We start from the raw sequence: 21,297 nt of genomic DNA, 5'->3' as shown, positions 1-21,297 counted from the left end.
TTTCACAGCGTAAGTTATGTAAATCGCGAAGCTCTGAGGTATAGACCATTTTTTAACTTTCAGTCTGTTTTTGATCATGTAATTTCATTGATGTATCCATAATCATTTTTTTTTTAATCGTGAAAACGTTATTGCGACACGAGATATTTTGCAGCACACATTCATTATAGGCAAAAACCAAAAAGAATAGGCTTAATAATGTGAACTTATTATTTTTACTAGGTTTTAATTTTGCTGATAACTGGAATTTCGTAATTAAATGCACGAATACATGTCAAATCAAAACAGAACTCAATGTTTCATTTTAAAAATTGAAGTTTAAATCCAGCGAACACGCTCAAAATATCGAAACATTGAAACAAAATACAAATTAATGGAAACTTAATGATCTTACAGTCTTACAAATATAATTGTTCAAACAATATTAATTCAGAAATCAATTTAAATGGATTTTATTTCCAGACTGTTTTCAATTCAACTGTTGATACTCGTAGTTGTAGTAACGGCATATTACTGATGACGTCATGGCGGACGAAGAAGACATCGGAAAACTATTAATTGAAGCGGTATTAAGGAGTGATGCTAACGCCGCAGTACAATTGCTGACAGTAAGTAATTGTCATGTTCACGTATGTTGTCGTTTAATAGTTGTGACGTGTTTTTTTTCAATAATAATAATATACAGATAATAGTTCAAGTAAATGCGGGTCAGGTATGTTTATGTTCAATTCAACTGAATTTGGTTTAACGTTTTTAGCAATGGTGATGGCCATTCGGCGGATATTACCTCGTCTAGTCTTAACTAAGATTAAAATAACACATTAAATGATAACTAAAATCGTACTCTATAACATCACTGCATGACCTGTTAATATTTGTCACAAAATCCTGAGAAAGGTTTATTCGGACGGCTAAGTTGGTTGTATACACTAGACAGTGACCGTACGAGTATTGATCAAGCCTTAAAACGAGGTTACATGTTACTGTCGTGATCATACATAATGCCGCGGACACGGATAACACATACACCACACATTTTACGGTGTTTCTGTAGATAATTTACACTGTTGGCGTGTAGTATAAATATTAAGGTAGCTATGTAATGTATTATTTGTATATTTTGTGGCGTACAGGAAAGAGGTGTAAACACAGATTTGCGATTAGAGCGCAATGGATTAATAAAACCCATTCTGCAACTAGCAGCGGAGAATAACGACTATGCAATGGTGAAACTATTACTTGAGCACGGATCTCCGCTACTTTCAAATCCCGCTTTCCCTGGAGGTAAGAGTAGAAGGTTTGATTGCCTTTATATAGTTATGTATATAAAGGTGGTTTGCACAATACAATTATATTTATGATGTAAGCGACAAAGAATATTTGTCAGATATAAATTAAGTTTTCCAATTTTAAGGATTTTTGTTGTAAATTCAACAGGTTTCAAAGAAGATATCTTAACAGGTCGAACACGAATTGATGTGTACAAGTCACTATGTAGTCCTCCCTATATAATATTCACTAAGGACGATCCGTTAACAAGGGTGTTTGAACTATGCAAAGAGATGTCGAAGCTGATGAATAGCCACGCAGTGAAGAACACTTCTAAAGTATGAGAAAATAATATGATTTGTTATGTTCCATGCCGCTACATAGATTTAAGTGTCAGTCGCTTTCAAACCATCAATCTACCTATACATACATACCACGTACCTAGCGAGTTCGTGGTGGTTTACAGACGCTTAAACAGTTGGGCGACAGAGACACTATGTGGTTGGCTCATTGAACGACTGTTTCCAAGTTAACAACATTATTAATGTTCGAAATATTCTGCGAATACTTCGCCTTAGGGTCACGTATTGATGTGCAAATGTTAATCGAGTACACGTAAACATAAATTCGATTTGTAAAAGTTTATTGTCAATTACAGGTATAAACAATATTGGAGTATTGCCAGTATGTTTGGTGTGCGTCTAAACGTGTTTTATATGTGCCCGTTGACACTGGTCAGCCGATGTGACAATATTTAAACAATAAGTTCAATTTTCAATTATATTTAAAACGTCACATTTGCGTAACGCCTATTGTTTGAATTAAAGGGTTCTACGCGACACCTGCAACCTGCAATGTTAAATACATTGTTTGGTTTTATTTAAACAAAATTAGAACGCGACGAATGTGACGCTTTCGAAATACTGCCATTTAGAAATAGGACAATGTGGGAATTAAAAATCTTAAACACATTTTAAGAAAATAAAAACTGTCATTTCATTCTAGATATACTACTCGACATTGGTTCAGCAGTTGAAATTATTTGCCGTTGAAATACTGGAATGCTGTTATAATTCGGAAGAGGTGTCAATTTTACTGAAAGGAAAGCCATGTAAAAATAGACCATTGAGTAATATATTGGATGTTGACCAGTATCATTTGGCTGTACGGGCCATTGAAAGTGATCAAAAAGAGGTGATAGTCCATTTGCCGTTCACTGCGAGATCCCACGTTACGCGTGAAATGCAACGTAAAAACAGGACAAACAAAAGTCATAGGATTCGACGGACGGGAAAATATTTGTCGGGTATTTTCCACGCCCATTCATGTGCAATACACATTTAATGATGGTAAATTTTAATGAAGTAGGGGTATCTCAACACTACATTTCCCTCTCAAAGATTAATATTCCGACATTGAGCTTTACAAATGATATTCAAATTCCAAATCAAATCGATCATGTTTTGCGGCTGACGCGCGGCCCACGCCTTTCACGTAATACGCGAGATCTCACAGTGAACAGAAAACAACCTATTCAGGAGTTGTTGTTTTTTTATTTCACAGTTCAGCACTGCAATATTTGACCGCAACATTTCTCCAACCGTGAACTGAAAGTGAAATACATTTCATTTATATGTATTAGATAAATCAAAGTCGGCATGTAGAAATCACCAGTGCGAAGCTGAATAACATATAGCAATTTGTTACATGATCTGGGTTACCGGCACTACGAAATATATAATAATTCAAGACATTGTTACCATAGCGACATCATTTACAACACAGTGTTCACAACAGCATGCTTCGTATGGTCTGATCAATTACGTCATTACGTGGGCATAACTATAACTATGCTCGGCTGTTTCTGAGCAGGACAATGATCTCTCTGTTACACCATGGAAGTGTTACAATATTAATGTGGCGATAGCCACCTCATATATTATCGTTCAGTTTTATTATTCCTTGACTGACTTCCACTTGTATCTACGCATCCATCTATTCTTGATTCCACTGCATGTAACCGTTCAATGGGGCGCGTCGAATTAAAAAAAATATCATTATTAAGATTTATTTCTTGTCTACGAATATTCAATAAATGAAGTTCGATGATTTGATAGTGTTTGAATTCTAGGGTAGACGCAAGACTTATATGTCTATTAGATATTGTTTAATCACGTTACTTTTTATGTAGTTTATAGGACATTACTACAGCCAAGACGTGTTGAAGAACGGATGGGAAATGGGTCAGCCTACATGGTCACAAAGGGATGGGGTCTGGTGGTCTATACTATATTGGTCGTACTGTATCATGGTGTTCGGGGTGTTACAAATACCCTTTGGTATTATCTACATTTTCGCTCCATGCTGTCCGATCAGTCAACTGATAAACAACCCAAAAGGAAGATTTATAATGCGTGCATTTGCACATGCCGTGTTTCTTATTTCTATGATTGTGTTCGATCTTTTGCACTCGTTAGATCCCACAGTTGATGTTGATTTAATGTTTTACATAGCAATATCGGTTATATTCATATGGATACTTGCATTATTATATGAAGAAGTTCTACAATGCTACCAAATCGGAACTCATAATTACTTCAGTGATATTGTGAATATTTTCGACATAGTTATAAAGATGTCGTTCTTGGCGATCACATGTATTCAGGCTAAATTCGTAGGAACAGCCACATACAGATACACGATCTTACCAGTATTCATCGATTGCTGGTATTCAATTATATGTGTCTTTGCCTGTATCCGTTATATGGAGAACTTGTTTTTAGTGGAGTTTGTTGGACCTATGCTGTTCCATTTCTCCAATATGGCAACTGATGTCGCACGTTTCATTTGTATCTTTCTAATTGTGTGTATTACGTTTGTATTTGGATTATACAATTTATATAATGATACTGGAACGGACGGCTCTTTTACGAGGTGAGTATTTGGGGGAAAACGGTGTTTTTAAATACTGTACTTCAAATACTAGTATAACCCTTTCGAAAAATGCGCTAGCCTCACTCACTCTCCTCTCCCCACAATATGACACAGGAAACGCACAGTTGAAGTCAATAAACTGGAAATAGGGTCGGCGTGGCTTAAATAAATTGGTTGGATTTCTGAGATTTGATTTTCGTTCATCAACCTATTCGATTTTTTCATTTGAAAAGTTGCCTGACAAGGGAAACACATTCCTTGGCATTTCGCAGATGTCTCAATTTTAACAGTGAGTGGTATGTGTCGATTTGTAGGTGATATTGATGTTGAAAATGATGTATTTTGTTACAAATAATAATTTCATTTATTTCAATTCTACCTATAGCCTAGAGACAACGATTACATCACTACTTGGTAGTGTGTTTGGTAGTACTGTTTCCGATAGCTCTCTAGAAGTGTCATTGGAATTCAACGTTAGTGCAAAGTTTAACCAGGATGCTTCTGAGGTGTATTCTACGCTTGGATTTACTCTTTATGCAGTATTCTGTCTGATTTCCATTTTAGTATTAGTAAACCTTTGTATTGCAATGATGTCTGATACATATGCTAGACTACAGGTGAGTTTAGTAATTCGTGCCGAATGGAAGTCAAATATATGAATGCACGACATGAGTGCATTATCTGACTTCCGACACGTCACGTTTCGAACTTTTTTTATTGTTTAGTACAACATTCACACATTAACGATATCGCAATGAAAGACGTTATGATGCATACTCAGCTTATGAATATTCATGACTACATTTTGAATGTGATAAGGTAGAACAAAAGACAAGATATTGGCCGACAAAATATAGTTTGTATTATAATTGCACATACAATATTGCTTAATTCTAGAATGATGGGTAATTACTATCAACTAGTGACTAGTACAAGATGTTGTTATTCATTCACTAGGAGCGAGTCGATATTGAGTGGAAATTCAAGCGAACAAAAATGTGGTTACATTATTTTTCGGCACCAACACTCCCGCCACCATTAAATTTAATACCAACGGGCTACTGTTTGGTACAGATGTGTTTGAGAGTGTGTTCATTTCGAAGAAGCCCACGTGGTAACAAGGTACGAACAGTTTTAAAGGAGTTCACTTTTACGGATACTTGAGAAAAGCCAGACGATTTATCAGATGTCACATTATTATAACGGTGACGTTAAGATTGAATAATATTGTAAAATTCACATACTATTCTTACAATGCAATTATATCAACATGTCTTTGCTACATATTTATCACCGTGAGTACGAGTTCTCATTCATGTTTACCATTAGTGCCATTCCTACATCTATATACGACATCAAAGCAAACTTTGTATTTTTAGCTTGCTTACTGGTAGCATATCAGTGACAACTAATAAACGTCCTTCTATTACCATTTACTAAGGTATTCCCCAATGGCTAAGTGAACACACTAGAATACAGCCGACAATCCATATAAATTCACACATCCACCTTCCACACTTCATTATTTACACACTGCTACTCAATATGTCTGATGCTGTTCCTGAAATTATTTTGTGTTTTACATTAGAAAAGTAGTTTGTGTTGTGGCTCCGAGAGTGCATTGTGCAAATGTGTTGTAAGTATATGTGTGTGAAATGTTTCTTTAGAAATACTGGGTGGATTGGAATTAAATTTGGTACAAATTTTATTATAAACATTATACCTGCTTATGCTTGTACCACCTATGATTAATTAATACCTTTTACTTATCTTTTTGTTCATTTTATGTCCGCTAGATTAATTAAAAGTTGATACGTGCTAATGTGTGTGTAGTTGAATGTCGACATTTTGTTTAATATGTACATATAAATTAGTTTATTTGCATAATGATTTACTGATATTAGCATGGGCCTTAGGTATATTCGCTGCCGTTTACTCAGAAATATTTAATACATGCATATATTGAGTGTATGATTGAATGTCTAACACTTGTTTTGAACTAATCTGCACAAAATAATTTGTGAACAATTTAGCATGTTGTTTTTTTTTTGTGGGATTTTTTTTTGTAAATTTGGTTGTGTGGTAAGAATATTGAATTCACTAAATTAATGTTAATGAATGTATAATTGTTTTGAGCATATTCACATCCCATCTTTTGCAGAGGACGGCAAGTAACACCAATTCGGCGAAGCAACAAACAGATGGTCTGACGTACGACAAAGTATGTAAATACCCTCAATTATTTTCAAGTGAACCATGGTTTTTATTAAAACAAATATTTGCTTCCGTTTTTATCATTATACCTTATGTTTGGCAGTCAATGTTCCATAATTATATACATTAATTAATTAATTAATTAACAGTGGAATACATTTTGTGTGTATACAATATAAATACAAACTTATATTCTTCGATATTTCGAAATTACTTCACCCAATAGATGTTTGAGAATGAGTCTTGATCGTTTGAATATGATTTAGATATGCTGCAATAGAAAAGTTAGCTTATGCTCGTCTCATTTCCCCTCTGTTGAAACGTGTCGGGTCCATTAAAATGACAACAAGAAGTGTGTGGTCCCATGTGACATCTTTCGAGATGAGCTGACGAAGTCGTCAACAGAACAGTTCTTCATTTTTATTTTTAAATGTAGGACAACAGACAGAGTGTCAAGCCAATGTTTAGAAGGGTTTTGATTATGCCACAATTTCAGTGCCGTCGTTGAATTTTTAGTTTTATTTATAATTGGTCTAGAAGAGCAAACCTAGTTGCTTTTTCAAACCATTGACAAATTTCAAACAAACTACAAGTATAAGTAGTACAGCAACTAGGGCGTCATTTTATGATGTAACTGTTTAAAAAACGTCTTTTTACAATTTCAGTGCAACATTATGAGTCATGCAAATTTTTAGTGATTACTTTATTGACGCTATTTATACGTACAGGTAATACAAGTGCTGGTGGATCGTTATCTTTACAAGATCAATCCTGCATTAAATAGGAGGTATAACAAAACTGGAATTCTGAACCCGAGTACCAAGAAAAGCTGCACAGATTATACAAATTATTTGTGTGATATTGAGGACGAGAACAATGTATGAAGAGGTTTATATTTGTGTGATATTGAGGACGAGAACAATGTATGAAGAGGTTTATATTTGTGTGATATTGAGGACGAGAACAATGTATGAAGAGGTTTATATACTGGTCACATGTATTGGTATGTTGGAATACGCGATATCACTTTTAATGTAAATTAAATAGTTTATATTTTCAAAACAATCGTAATCTTAAATGACAAATTATTCCCCGTAAGTTAAATACATTCCGCTTACTCCATATAATGTACCAAGATTAAGTGAGTGTTATCTTCCTGATAAAATTATTGTATGTATAAGTGCAATACAACAAGACCAACGTCCACTTTTAACTGTAAACCACTCAGCTTTTTTGTCTGGTCAAGAAGGTTCACATAGACCACGGGGGGGGGGGGGTCAATCTATATTAAAACCTTACATCATGTGCGTTCTTGCTAAAAAATAATAGGCCCCGAGGGCTGGCAGCACATTAGCCGTGGTTTCGCGGCGTTTTGGGTCCGGGAAGGTATTTTGCTTCGTCTATCACGGCTAGCAGCACATTGCAAAACCATACCCCCTATTGCGGGCGCATTGTAAATGTACAACCCCTAGAGAAGACATTTGGAAGAAAAAAAACACCCCCTATTGCAGACATATATTTGAGAACATCCTACTTCTATTACGAGCATTCTCTGCCGTTTTTTGTCACTCAAGTAGGGTGTGATCAAACAAGCTCTGGCCTAGGGTGGTGTATGGGAGTGGTTGTTGCAAGAGGGGGCCTACAGCGGGCGCAGTAACCCTGTGAGTATATTCCTGGAAACCTATTGCAGACATTTTAAAGGGGCCTATTTGCCTCCCGCGCAGGCCCGCTTAAGAAGGTGAAAAACATCCCCTTTCCCCGCTAAATTTGGAACGCACATGGGATAGTAACAGTGGCGGATCCAGCAAAATGTATTGGGGAGGGGGTCCAAGCTACGCTTAAGATATACGGACCGTAAATCGTAGAGAAGCTATGCGTAATCCAGGTGATACGAATCGTCATGCGTTTGGGGGGGCATGGCCCCCATGCCCCCCTCTGGATCCGCCACTGGGTAGTAACGGCATATAGAGTGATCCCCCCTCCCGGGACATAGACCCAGCTCTCAAACTTTGAACAGGATTGAAAGTTAACCAATATATCGGTGTGGGATAGCACGTTAGCATCATTGCACCGAAGATGTTATATAAGACAGCCAAAAAACGAAAACCCGATAACTGAGGAAATCAACACTCACTTTTGAAATTGTGTATGATGATTTCATGTAGAAACGTATCATATACGAATTTAGTCAACATGTACATGTTTTTGTGCTATCTAAACTTTGACATGTTCAGTAGCAATAAAGGTGTGTCAATTTCACGAAAACTTTTCTTATTGTGTTATTTTTTACTCTTACAAAACCTTTAAAAAGGGTAGTTCAAGCTCATAAAGGTCAAGAACACTGATTTGTTCTCATTGTAATAAAACTTATAACTGTATTAAGAAAAACACATGCAACTAATAACAGATAATTAATACGCATGAATTTTCAACCCTGAAGTAATCAGGTCTGTTGATTATCCAAAAGTACCTTTGTGGTACTCAAGATATCTGTGGAACCCCTATAAATTGGTTAATTTATGCAAATTAGGTAATTAGTAAGCAATTTTACCCTGAACTGAATATGGCTTATTCCTAAGCATCTACATGTGTATGTACAAAGTTTCATTGAATCTGATGAGTGGTTGAGATAATGATGAAGAGTAAAATATTATAGTATAATATAATAATTTATATGCAAATTAGGTCATTTATAGACACAGATTTCAACCAAAAACTAATCAGGTTTGTGCATTATCCAAAAGTATCTATTGTATCATTTTTCATTAAAATGTGTTTAATGGTACTTGAGAAAAAAGTGAAAATGCTTAAAATCTGCTAATTAATATGCCAATTAGGCAAGTAATTTGCATGGAATTCCAACAACAAAATGTATCACGTCTGAGTATAGTCCTAGAGTAAATATGTACCAAGTTTCATTGAAATCTGTTTATTAGTATATGAGATATAAGTGAGAATGCTTAAAATCTGCTAATTAATATGCCAATTAGGCAATTAATATGAATGGAATTCCAACAAAAAAATTATCACATCTGAGTATGGTCCTGGAGTAACTATGTACCAAGTTTCATTGGAATCTGTTTAATAGTATATGCGAAACAAGTGAGAATGCTTAAAAGTGGCTAATTAATATGAAACTTGTGTAATTAATATACACAGATTTAAATTAAAACCTAATCAGGTCTGTGTATCATTCCAGAGCATCTATGTACAAAGTTCCATTGAAATCTGTTTATGAGTACATGAGAAACAAGCTTAAAATCTGTTAATTGCAATTAATATGCAAATTAGTTAAATAGTATGCACAGATTTCAACCAAAAACTAATCAGGTCTGAGCAATATCCCAGAGCATCTATATACCAAGTTTCATTGAAATCTGATAATTGGTTCTTGAGATATCAGTGGAACAGACACACACACACATACATACACACACATGCAATATATAATGACCCATGAAGCATAAACACTCTTTCAAAAATCAGAATGACGAAAGTTTAATAAATATATTCCACCATACTTTACAATAACTTTACAGATACATTTGACATTCAAGCGCATTTAATAAACTGATGAAATCTAAAATACTTTTTATATAATGTTATATATTTCAGGTAAGATTGGCTTTGTGGTTATTGATTGATGTGTAGCACAGGTGTTTTGGTTACTTTCCGTCAAATGTTCTTTCAGAATACACATGGGAAAATCGCTATACCAGCAAAATAATAAGAATCTTTTCATAAGCATTTAGTTATTAAATATTTCAAAGAATATCATCTTGTACATATAGGTCACATCCACAATATATAGTGCAATTTCTTTATTCTCAATTTAATATTGTGAAACTAATCACATTTTAAACCCATCTATTGAATTATGTAAGATGCTTTCATACATATTACCAAAGAATGCTAAGTTCAAAATTTACTTTGATAGTTTACGCTTGAATCAGATTATTTTACAGATATATACATGCATATAAAAGTCACTATGATACAATTATACTTCAATACATAAATGTACAATTGCCTAGCTAGCTTGAAGCATTTCTATATGAAAGTAATCTTATTATCATTATCAAAAACAATTTTACTAACTCCATCTAAACATACATACATACACAAACCCATGCGTACATAGATATATTTGAACACGTGTATAAAACATGTTCACTCACGATGGATGTAAAATTTCCAAACATGACATACTTTACAACGACCATACTGAATGAATATTCAATTATATATAGCAGTAGTTATGAACCTTGGCCAATGAAAATGTATAATTACTTTCTTTTTTTTCAGCACCCAAATCGAAAATTTTACATGCCTGTAAATGTAATATGAATACATAGTAGATGGCACAAAAACAAAATGTATTGACATAAAGGGCGGTGGTCATCACGTCATGCTGCGTCACGTCCTGTTTGATATGGGACCCATAGCGACGTACACAGCATGTGTTTGGTTACATACAATTTTAACTTGCGCGACGACCACCGCGCTTCAATATGGGAATTGATGAACTTAAAAAAACAAAAAAACACTTGTTATATTAATGAATAATTATATAATTATTAAATTTAATATGTAGCATGAATGTAGAAGTAAATGCAATAACACTTGTACGAAACCATGAAACAGGATCATTGTCAAAAGTTGTACCTCTAATATTAAATAAAGAATTAAAGATTTAAGTTTACAATCATTTCAATTCAACAATAATTTAAATAAAGACTGAATGTGACTTCATAGTGTACAGAGAGCAAACATAATAAGTTATAATAGTGTTTTTACAAATAATATAATATAGTATGTAGGTAAATACAATAATATACAACATAAGCCACAAAAATTAAAAGATGGTAGTGTGTTTTGTCTATTCAATGATGTGCTATATTCATCTTCTCACCACCAGACTTTCTGGCCCAAATTTTCAATACTTTTTTGTTTATGTTCAATATTTCTGCAAATGAACCCTAACTTTGGAGCCAACAGACACAATTTGTGTAAATTTTCAGATTTTACTCAAAACAATTTGGCTATTTTTGTCTCAATCTTCTGAAGGAAAGAGCAGACTATAAAGGGGACCATTTTGTGAATTTGTGATGAAAAGGGGGAACTGGTTGCAAAAAGGTTAAGAATGAAATATGGATGTAATTGTTAATATCTTTCGTAGGAACTGTATGTTGATGAATACATTAAGATTTATCATGAACAAAAATGTTACTGTTTTTTCGAATGAATGCTGTTGTGTTGTAATAATTTTAGTTTATGATATATTTATATGTTAAGATAGTGACTAGGGATAAATAAATTTGTAATCAACTTGAAATTCTCTGTAACTAAGTAAATATTTAATTATTAAGTTGGGATATAGGAAAATAGTACTACCGGTATGTGCATTTCAAATCATTGTTTGCTCCAGAGATTAAGTAAACAACTAAAAAAATCTAAAAATTTCCCCCCCAAAAGTTAAACAGTTTTGTAATTAGAACATTCTACCAAACGAAATATTAATGTAATTCTTAGCAGCGAACATCCAAGCATTTTAACTGCCTGCCAACCACAGCTGGTAAAAACAACAGTTGAAAATTCTCAAAAAAAACTGTGCTTTTGGCAAGTAGTTGGGACTCTCCAGAACAGTTTAACAAGATTACCCTTACATGAGGAAACATTTATAAATTTAGTTGTTCAGGATTGTTTCATAGTTAAGTTTGTGCTGTTTTTCTCAACTTGTTGTTTTCACTGACTTTCCACTGCAGCTCATACACAACCCATAGAAATACATCATATAGTGATGTGAATCTTAGCAACATTCTTTGTCCGGTCCTCAGAATTGTTAAAAGAGATCACATCTTAATTTTTAAATTTATAAATACAATCTGAGTAGTAAGTAAAACCTGGCCGCTTGAATACTTTCATTTTTCTATAAATAATGGCGCCCTCTGTGGCAGCCATCACAATTTTGCTCAGCTTTCTAGCATTTTATTTATAAATAAACAAATAAACCAATGTACTGTGTATTTTGATTTTTTTTTAATCTGTGACCTATGAACTCTGTCTATATTTAGAATAACATGCTTGAAATCTAACAAGTATGTGATAATATTATATCTATATATCTATATACATGTATAAGCAATTATCCTTTCACAATATACATAAACTTTTATCTAGAAATAACTATGTACAAAAAATGATATTATGTAAATATAATCGTCATCACACCAGCACAAAAAATAGATATACGCATGTGTAATCACGGGCCACACAACTTGCCGACTTAACTCCATTGGAAGAGTGATTACTCTATGGTTTAGATGATATAAGAAGACCAGGTTTGAGTCCTGTGTAATCACGGGCCACAACTCTCCAACTTAACTCTGTCGATAGAGTAATAACTCTATGATTTAAATGATTTATGAAGACCAGGTTTAAGTCCTGTGCCTTGCAACTAGAAAAAAAGGTCTCTTTTAAAATTGAGAAAAATGTTGCATTCTAACCGTGAGATCAAAAATACATATCATCATGGTAGAACCATCTCGGTCTAAAAGAAGGAATTCCTAGAAACAATAGTTTTCAAAAAAAATCCTCTGAGTGTTTATAGAACTCTCTCAGTGTTTTCTGGTCTTAGTTGGCGGCCACTCATCCAGATACAAACCGCACAATACGAAAGTGTGACAACATGATGGTTTAAAATAATATATAACAATGATATATATTATACATGTATATGAATATTAAATTATAGTTTTAACAATAAAGTATATGCAAATTACAAGACATATGGTTAGCATTAATCTACCATCTTAATATGCTGGGCACTGTAAAGAAACATTTGTGAAGGATGAATCAATTCATGTGATTGTATCATGGCATTGTGGAACACCACTGTCTTTAAATACATCGTTTTTAATATCCAACTTATTTCTACTATTGTAATGTATATATGTGATAATGCACACAAAATATAGTATTCCCTATTTTTGTCTTGAATTCTAAAAATATATCAGATTCAATGCTTTATAAGGAGAGTACATAACCAAACATCAATGAATCTCCTTTGTCTTCTGTGGTGGGACCTGTTCATTGACCGGCACTAGTTTGATGGCATCAATATCTTCATTAAATCTAGTGTAATAACTGACTTCCTTTCCTAGAAGACTTTCTCTGGATGCAAAACAGCAACAAGCACGGCACCAGGTTAAGGACAGAGAGGAAGCTGATGAAGTCAATTACAAGAAACAAGAGTTATTTTGATATTAGTAAACTACCATGTACATGCATACACGACATTTCTTTTCCCTCCTCGGTGGTGACCGTTTAGAGTACATAGGTATCCACCCACAATCATGTTCTCAACGATAACAGATCATTGTCTTGGCTGGTATCACTATCAGTCAGATAAGGAGTCAATTTCTGTTAAATTTGTATGATAAGATTGTCATAAATAGTCTCTCAAAATTCTTACATTAATTGTAAACTTATAAAATATTTGAGGTTACCACATTGGAATACAAGAATATCACAAATTCAAACATAGAAATGAAATACTTTATACCTTAACTTAAACAAGCAGCCTATCGGCTGAGATAGCTCCGCTGTTAGCAATGCACATTTCAATTAAAGAACTGAAGACATCATTAGAAAATGAACAATATGAATAGTATCAAAGCAATCGGACTTCCAGTTTTTAACAAGAAGTCGAAAATATCACTTTTTACCAAAAATTACAAAAATATTCAACAAAATAAATAGAGAATTGAAGATATCATCACAAAATGAACAAATCTGAGAAAGGTCTACATGTAGTATCTATATATGTAGTATCAAAGCAATCGAACTTGCGGTTTTTAACAAGAAGTCGAAAATATCACTTTTTACCAAAAATGACAAAAATATTCACCAAAATTAGAGAATTGAAGATATCATCACGAAATGAACAAATCTGAGAGAGGTCCACTTGTAGTACCTATATATGTAGTATCAAATCAATTGGACTTGCGGTTTTTAACAAGAAGTCGAAAATATCACTTTTTACCAAAAATGACAAAAATATTCACCAAAATTAGAGAATTGAAGATATCAACATGAAATGAACAAACCTAAGAGAGGTCTACCCAAGGTACATATACACCAAGTATCAAAGCATTCAGGCTTGTAGTTTTCAAGAAGAAGTCGAAAAAGTAAAACATTGACACGGACGACGGACAATCACTCATATGATAAGCTCCGCTCGACAAAGTCGACAGCGGAGCTAAAAAAAGGTGATGTTTTTCATCCCAACAATGAGCAATCCTCACATGAAAGGCACATGAAAATCAGAAAAATTCATGGATATCCATTTACTCAAAGAGTGCCACCATCAGAAGAAGTCAACTGGTCAAGTGTTCACCCCAGGCAACTATGAGCATGACAGTTTTACCATGCTCAAATTTTCAAACTTTTATCTAACAAGACATAGTAAATTCCAAATAGATGGATACAGTGAGGTTTGTATTGCAATTGTTTGTAATATGTCTGACATCTTACAACTTTTCTGGAGTGTGTATATTAATATCAGCATATTGTCTAAAGATTGGCAGTATGTCATACTGGTGTCAAGCTCATGTCAGTTCACTGCATTACATGCACACTGTATTGGCTCTATTGAAAGCATATTATGATAATAATGAACATAATCTTTTCAGCTGTATTGTTTAACAAACAACTGTTTATTGCATCAAATAGAGTCAATATTTCATAAGTACTAGTTAAATCATGGTCACCAAATTATTATCGCATATAAAGCAAAGAGGGTGGTGTGTGAGTGGTCTGTGTGAAATATCTATCATGTTACCATTATGTAAGTGATTTGAACCAAGACTGTCATGAATGGGGAGGTTTCAGCCAATCAGATTGTTGGAAATTTAGATAGCTTAATTGTGTAGTCAATTTGTCACATAATATATTTTTTAGATCTCATATACCATGCATTCATTGGAGAACGCTTATGCACGAAATTGTTCCATATTTGGAATTCACGTTTCCTAATATGGTAGGATGAAAATACCCAGTGCAATACCGCAAAATTACGGCACGCTGTAACTATGCTGCGCTGCGTTACTGTGACAGATATATAATAATTCTGTAATATCAAAAGATCAATAATTGCTAAAAAATAACATAATTTCAACCAGTTTGAGAACGTGGATCTTGAGAGTTGCAGTAAATATGCATCAGCCAAATTTTAAATATAACCAACTTAATATATCAAATGTTTTGTTTTGAGAGTGGATGAAATTAAACATTCTTTTTATCATATAGAAATCTTTTGATATGGTCCCAATTTTGCTTAACATAACCCTCACCAAATATTGTGGTATTTTATACAGTACTTACTAATAATGTATCGGTATGTTTACTTTGAATGTCTGAGTGCTAGGTAGACATCCTCACTCAGTAACTGGTGTTTATCTGAATATCCTAGTCCACATTAGGCAGCAAAGAATGAATATGTATTTAAAAGTATTCGCTACCAGTTCATTTTAGTTTCAATAGATGTTTTTCCATTTACTAAAAGATCTTGTGTATTGCGTGAAAGGTGCAGGAACATATGTCGCAAAAATTAGAATAATTATTTAAATTTTGAATTTGAATTGTTTTATGGATCAATGTCAAAATGCTGATCTTTCAGAGGGAGATATGAGACTGAGATGCACTTACTTCATCAAATATGTATAAACATGGGAATACAAAAAAAAATACTTGTCATTTGTCAAATCCCATGTGATGATTTGACACCACTACAATGCCTTTGTCTGTTTTGTTTGTTTTGTTTTTTAGTTTCAACTTCACGCACAACACAGGATCTTGCGATGAACGGGAAATGGTCTAATTTTGGTTTATACCAATGATTTAAGAGTGGACACCAACCCTCAAACCAGATCACCAAATACTATGAGACATTGCACCTTAATAGTATACTGTTTATACCAATGATTTAAGAGTGGACACCAACTCTCAAACCAGATCACCAAATACTATGAGACATTGCACCTTAATAGTATACTGTTTATACCAATGATTTAAGAGTGGACACCAACCCTCAAACCAGATCACCAAATACTATGAGACATTGCACCTTAATAGTATACTGTTTATACCAATGATTTAAGAGTGGACACCAACCCTCAAACCAGATCACCAAATACTATGCGACATTGCACCTTAATAGTATACTGTTTATACCAATGATTTAAGAGTGGACACCAACCCCCAAACCAGATCACCAAATACTATGAGACATTGCACCTTAATAGTATACTGTTTATACCAATGATTTAAGAGTGGACACCAACCCTCAAACCAGATCACCAAATACTATGAGACATTGCACCTTAATAGTATACTGTTTATACCAATGATTTAAGAGTGGACACCAACTCTCAAACCAGATCACCAAATACTATGAGACATTGCACCTTAATAGTATACTGTTTATACCAATGATTTAAGAGTGGACACCAACCCTCAAACCAGATCACCAAATACTATGAGACATTGCACCTTATTAATATACTGTTTATGCCAATGATTTAAGAGTGGACACCAACCCTCAAACCAGATCACCAAATACTATGAGACATTGCACCTTAATAGTATACTGTTTATACCAATGATTTAAGAGTGGACACCAACCCTCAAACCAGATCACCAAATACTATGAGACATTGCACCTTAATAGTATACTGTTTATACCAATGATTTAAGAGTGGACACCAACTCTCAAACCAGATCACCAAATACTATGAGACATTGCACCTTAATAGTATACTGTTTATATCAATGATTTAAGAGTGGACACCAACCCTCAAACCAGATCACCAAATACTATGAGACATTGCACCTTAATAGTATACTGTTTATACCAATGATTTAAGAGTGGACACCAACCCTCAAACCAGATCACCAAATACTATGAGACATTGCACCTTAATAGTATACTGTTTATACCAATGATTTAAGAGTGGACACCAACCCTCAAACCAGATCACCAAATACTATGAGACATTGCACCTTAATAGTATACTGTTACATGTCTATATCCATGTATGTATTGGGGTCTAGAAACAAACTCTGTGACGCGATTGTGCGACTCGCCAAATGTCGATTATTCCACTCTGCGAAAGGGTTGCTATGTCACAATTCCCATTGGTTGGTTGGTCGAAAAGCGTTAATTCAAATGGTCAAGCGATGCCCATATTCCTGCTTTATTTAAGAATAAACGACATTCTACGAGTCGCACAATCTATACAGCATTCCAACATTGCATTCCTAGGTTACTATGCAGCTATTCCCCATGCAGCACCCTTTATAATATTGTATATACATTAAAACTACTCTTTATCAACTTGTACCATAAATTACCCGGGGGTAATATTATATTATTGTTAATAATGATTGTAACACCTAAGTCAACTTTCATAACCTTACACAAAATAAAGCCACATTAAGCTGATTTAAAAAAAAAAAACTGCAGCCAATCAGAGATCATGACACTACTTAAATCTGTAATCTTCACCAGAGACTGATTGTAATTAATACTAGGGATACTGTATTTCCTTTATTAGAAGTGAAGCTCCACACAATGAAACCTAAAAACCCATCCTTGCCTGCATAGTTTATAAACATAACTCTTCTGAAAAGATTTGCATATGGTGGTATATGCATGTAACCTTTTAATACAGGAAATACAGTAATTGCAATATTTTTCAGAAGAATTGTCTAATTGTCTTGCAAGACATTGTAATTAAGGCAATAACTACATATTAAGTATGCAGTTCTATTTTATGGCTTTTTGAGATTTAACCCTTTGAGCGCCCAAGTCAATTTTTTTCACCTTTCGCAAAATGAATTTCCCATATTTCTTTTATTTTAACCTTTTGCCATTGCCGAATTATGGCATCTTTTACAAAATGATTTTGTATAGTCTGCTCCTTCCCAAAAGAAATGTTCAAAAATTGACAAATCTTTTGATCAAAAACTAAAAGCAATATTTGAAACTGTCTGTATAGTCTAAATTGATGATGAAATTTAGTGATAATTATTAAACAAAATGTGAAAATATTTGCACAAAATTTTGGGCGGAAAAAATGTCTGGCACTCAATGGGAAATTATGTCTATCTGGTCCAAAATTAACAAACAAGAGACAAAAAAATATGCAAAATATTGCAAACAAAGGTTAGCCAGAAAAATTATGGTACTCAAGAAATTAATACCAGAAATCAGATTTTTTTATCTGGGAATATTATTTTTTTGGATAGCATTATGCATGCGAACATTGTAATAACAATGTGAGACACCATAACACAATTTGATTCAAACTTTTGGGTGCCATAATTTTTCTGGCAAAAGATTTTATTCCAATAACAAAATATAAAAAATTAAATTATGAAAAAATTATGTGGTTTTTAAATTTGTTGACGGTGACAAAAGTTGACCCAAAGAGTTAACAGTGACTGTAATCTTAAATTTTTTTAAAACTTTTTTTAAGAATGATGGTGCTGTAAAAATGTTATTTTTAACTTTTTCCTTTATTAAAAGATTTTTTTCCAATAAAAAAATATAAAAAATTAAACCTAAAATCGTAATAGATGCCCATCTACTACCAGTATATTTCCGACTGTAATGTTGAACAGTGCCCTCTAGTGTCCATTTATACAAGATACTGTATTTGCTCTATGTGTAATATGCACTTACATAAATAATAGAGATGTGTCTACAATCAAAATAAGTCATATTTTATTGACCCAGTGTACCATGAATGAATCGTGCACTTCTATTAGAGATGTAAGTCTCAGAACAAATACAGTCTGTGCCTATGTTCAAATTAAGTCATTTAAATGTTAATACTAAATCATGGACTTTGACATATACTAAACCTACCTTTTGACTTGGATGTTCTTCTTCCAATAAAATAAAGTGCAATGTAAACAAACAGAGATATAAAACAAGCAATATTTCCAAAAACAAGAAAACTAATTGGCCCCAAAAGAACAAATATCTGTAAAAAGAAAAGAAAAAACATTAGAAAAGTTTGTAGTGCTGGTCCAAGTAACTATAGTAACTATTGGACAGAGTAAATGAATTAAATTTTTCCTCTCTTGTTATGTCAAGGTCTCACAGTATTTTGGATGTGCATGATATATGCATTTAACAAGCAGCCTATCGGCTGAGATAGCTCCGCTGTTAGCAATGCACATGGCAATTAAAGAACAGAAGATATCAATAGAAAATGAACAAATCTGAGAGAGGTCCACATGTAGTACCTATATGTATAATATATCAAAGCAATTGGACTTGCGGTTTTCAACAAGAAGTCGAAAATATCACTTTTTACCAAAAATTACAAAAATATTCATCAAAATTAGAGAATTAAAGATATCATTATGAAATGAACAAATCTGAGAGAGCTCCACATGTAGTACCTATATATGTAATATCAAAGCAATTGGACTTGCGGTTTTTAACAAGAAGTCGAAAATATCACTTTTTACCAAAAATTACAAAAATATTCACCAAAATTAGAGAATTAAAGATATCATTACAAAATGAACAAATCTGAGAGAGGTCCACATGTAGTACCTATATGTATAATATATCAAAGCAATTGGACTTGCGGTTTTCAACAAGAAGTCGAAAATATCACTTTTTACCAAAAATTACAAAAATATTCACCAAAATTAGAGAATTGAAGATATCATTACAAAATGAACAAATCTGAGAGAGGTCGACATGTAGTACCTATATATGTAATATCAAAGCAATTGGACTTGCGGTTTTCAACAAGAAGTCGAAAATATCACTTTTTACCAAAAATGACAAAAATATTCACCAAAATTAGAGAATTAAAGATATCATTACAAAATGAACAAATCTGAGAGAGGTCCACATGTAGTACCTATATATGTAATATCAAAGCAATTGCACTTGCGGTTTTCAACAAGAAGTCAAAAATATCACTTTTTACTAAAAATGACAAAAATATTCACCAAAATTAGAAAATTGAAGATATCATCATGAAATGAACAAATCTGAGAGAGGTCTACCTAAGGTACATATACACCAAGTATCAAAGCATTCAGGCTTGTAGTTTTCAAGAAGAAGTCGAAAAAGTAAAACATTGACACGGACAACGGACGACGACGGACGACGACGGACAATCACTCATATGATAAGCTCCGCTCGACAAAGTCGACAGCGAAGCTAATAAAGGTATATACTGTAAAACATGTTGAAAAAGTGACATGCAATTTTAGCAAATTGTGGTAAAATGACGTAATAGCGAAATGTTGATTTAGCAAATCTCTCTTGTCATTGTTGATTTCCTGTTTTCACAATACTTGTCTGTCACATGCCAAAATAAATGCGCTGTTATCACCCCCATAAAAACAAAGAAAAACTGTCAAGTGTAATTAGGAAGCACCCCAGATTTGTATGTTCCAGATTACTGTATACAAATTCCCAAGCCTTGGCCATTTTGAATTTATAATAAAACATACCATTGCGATTAATTTGATCACAGGTTTGTAATTTCAGACTGTTACATAATTGAATACATACCCTGCCCACTATAACAGGAAATAGCATCTCTCCAGTAGCAGCTCCAATAACTATCACACTGGTGACTGGACCTAGCAAACCAAAAAATAAAATAAATGGTAAAACAAGCTATCAAACGATAATTTATATAAAATTAACTGACTGATTGATTGATTGATTAATTAATGTTCCTGTCTATTGGTGAGCATTGTAAGATAATTACCTGATCGTGAGATTTGAGTGAAAAACTTACTCTTTCTCACAGATTGTGAGATTAGAGTGAAAAACTGACA

The 21,297-nt window shown here is 33.5% G+C and overlaps 2 protein-coding genes across 3 annotated transcripts in view; one reads left to right on the top strand and one right to left on the bottom strand.

The window, feature by feature from the left end:
* Positions 1 to 524: 524 nt before the first annotated feature.
* On the top strand, positions 525 to 7,301 carry LOC102805789 (short transient receptor potential channel 5-like). The gene is made up of 9 exons (XM_006812388.1): positions 525 to 608; positions 1,134 to 1,284; positions 1,438 to 1,607; positions 2,275 to 2,463; positions 3,461 to 4,203; positions 4,589 to 4,820; positions 5,161 to 5,325; positions 6,365 to 6,424; positions 7,146 to 7,301. The coding sequence occupies exons 1-9, from the start codon at positions 525 to 527 to the stop codon at positions 7,299 to 7,301; spliced, it is 1,950 nt and encodes a 649-aa protein (XP_006812451.1).
* A 2,586-nt stretch (positions 7,302 to 9,887) lies between these two features.
* LOC100367557 (solute carrier family 60 member 1-like) overlaps positions 9,888 to 21,297 on the bottom strand; it is a 107,034-nt gene continuing 95,624 nt past the window's right edge. Inside the window, exons 8-11 of one of the 2 annotated variants that reach the window (XM_085496772.1) lie at positions 21,026 to 21,096; positions 19,349 to 19,466; positions 15,802 to 15,885; positions 13,404 to 13,642 (exon numbers count right to left, since the gene is read on the bottom strand). In XM_085496772.1, coding sequence (XP_085352898.1) covers positions 15,821 to 15,885; positions 19,349 to 19,466; positions 21,026 to 21,096 — 254 coding nt within the window. In that variant the 3' untranslated portion in view covers positions 13,404 to 13,642; positions 15,802 to 15,820. Of the gene's footprint in view, positions 13,643 to 15,801; positions 15,886 to 19,348; positions 19,467 to 21,025; positions 21,097 to 21,297 lie in introns of both variants that reach the window. The other variant, XM_085496771.1, reaches the window with a different exon arrangement.

This window comes from Saccoglossus kowalevskii, chromosome 3, assembly GCF_978046115.1.
Source record: "Saccoglossus kowalevskii chromosome 3, keSacKowa6.1, whole genome shotgun sequence".
NCBI lineage: Eukaryota > Metazoa > Hemichordata > Enteropneusta > Harrimaniidae > Saccoglossus > Saccoglossus kowalevskii.
This window is presented reverse-complemented; position numbering and strand designations above follow the sequence as displayed.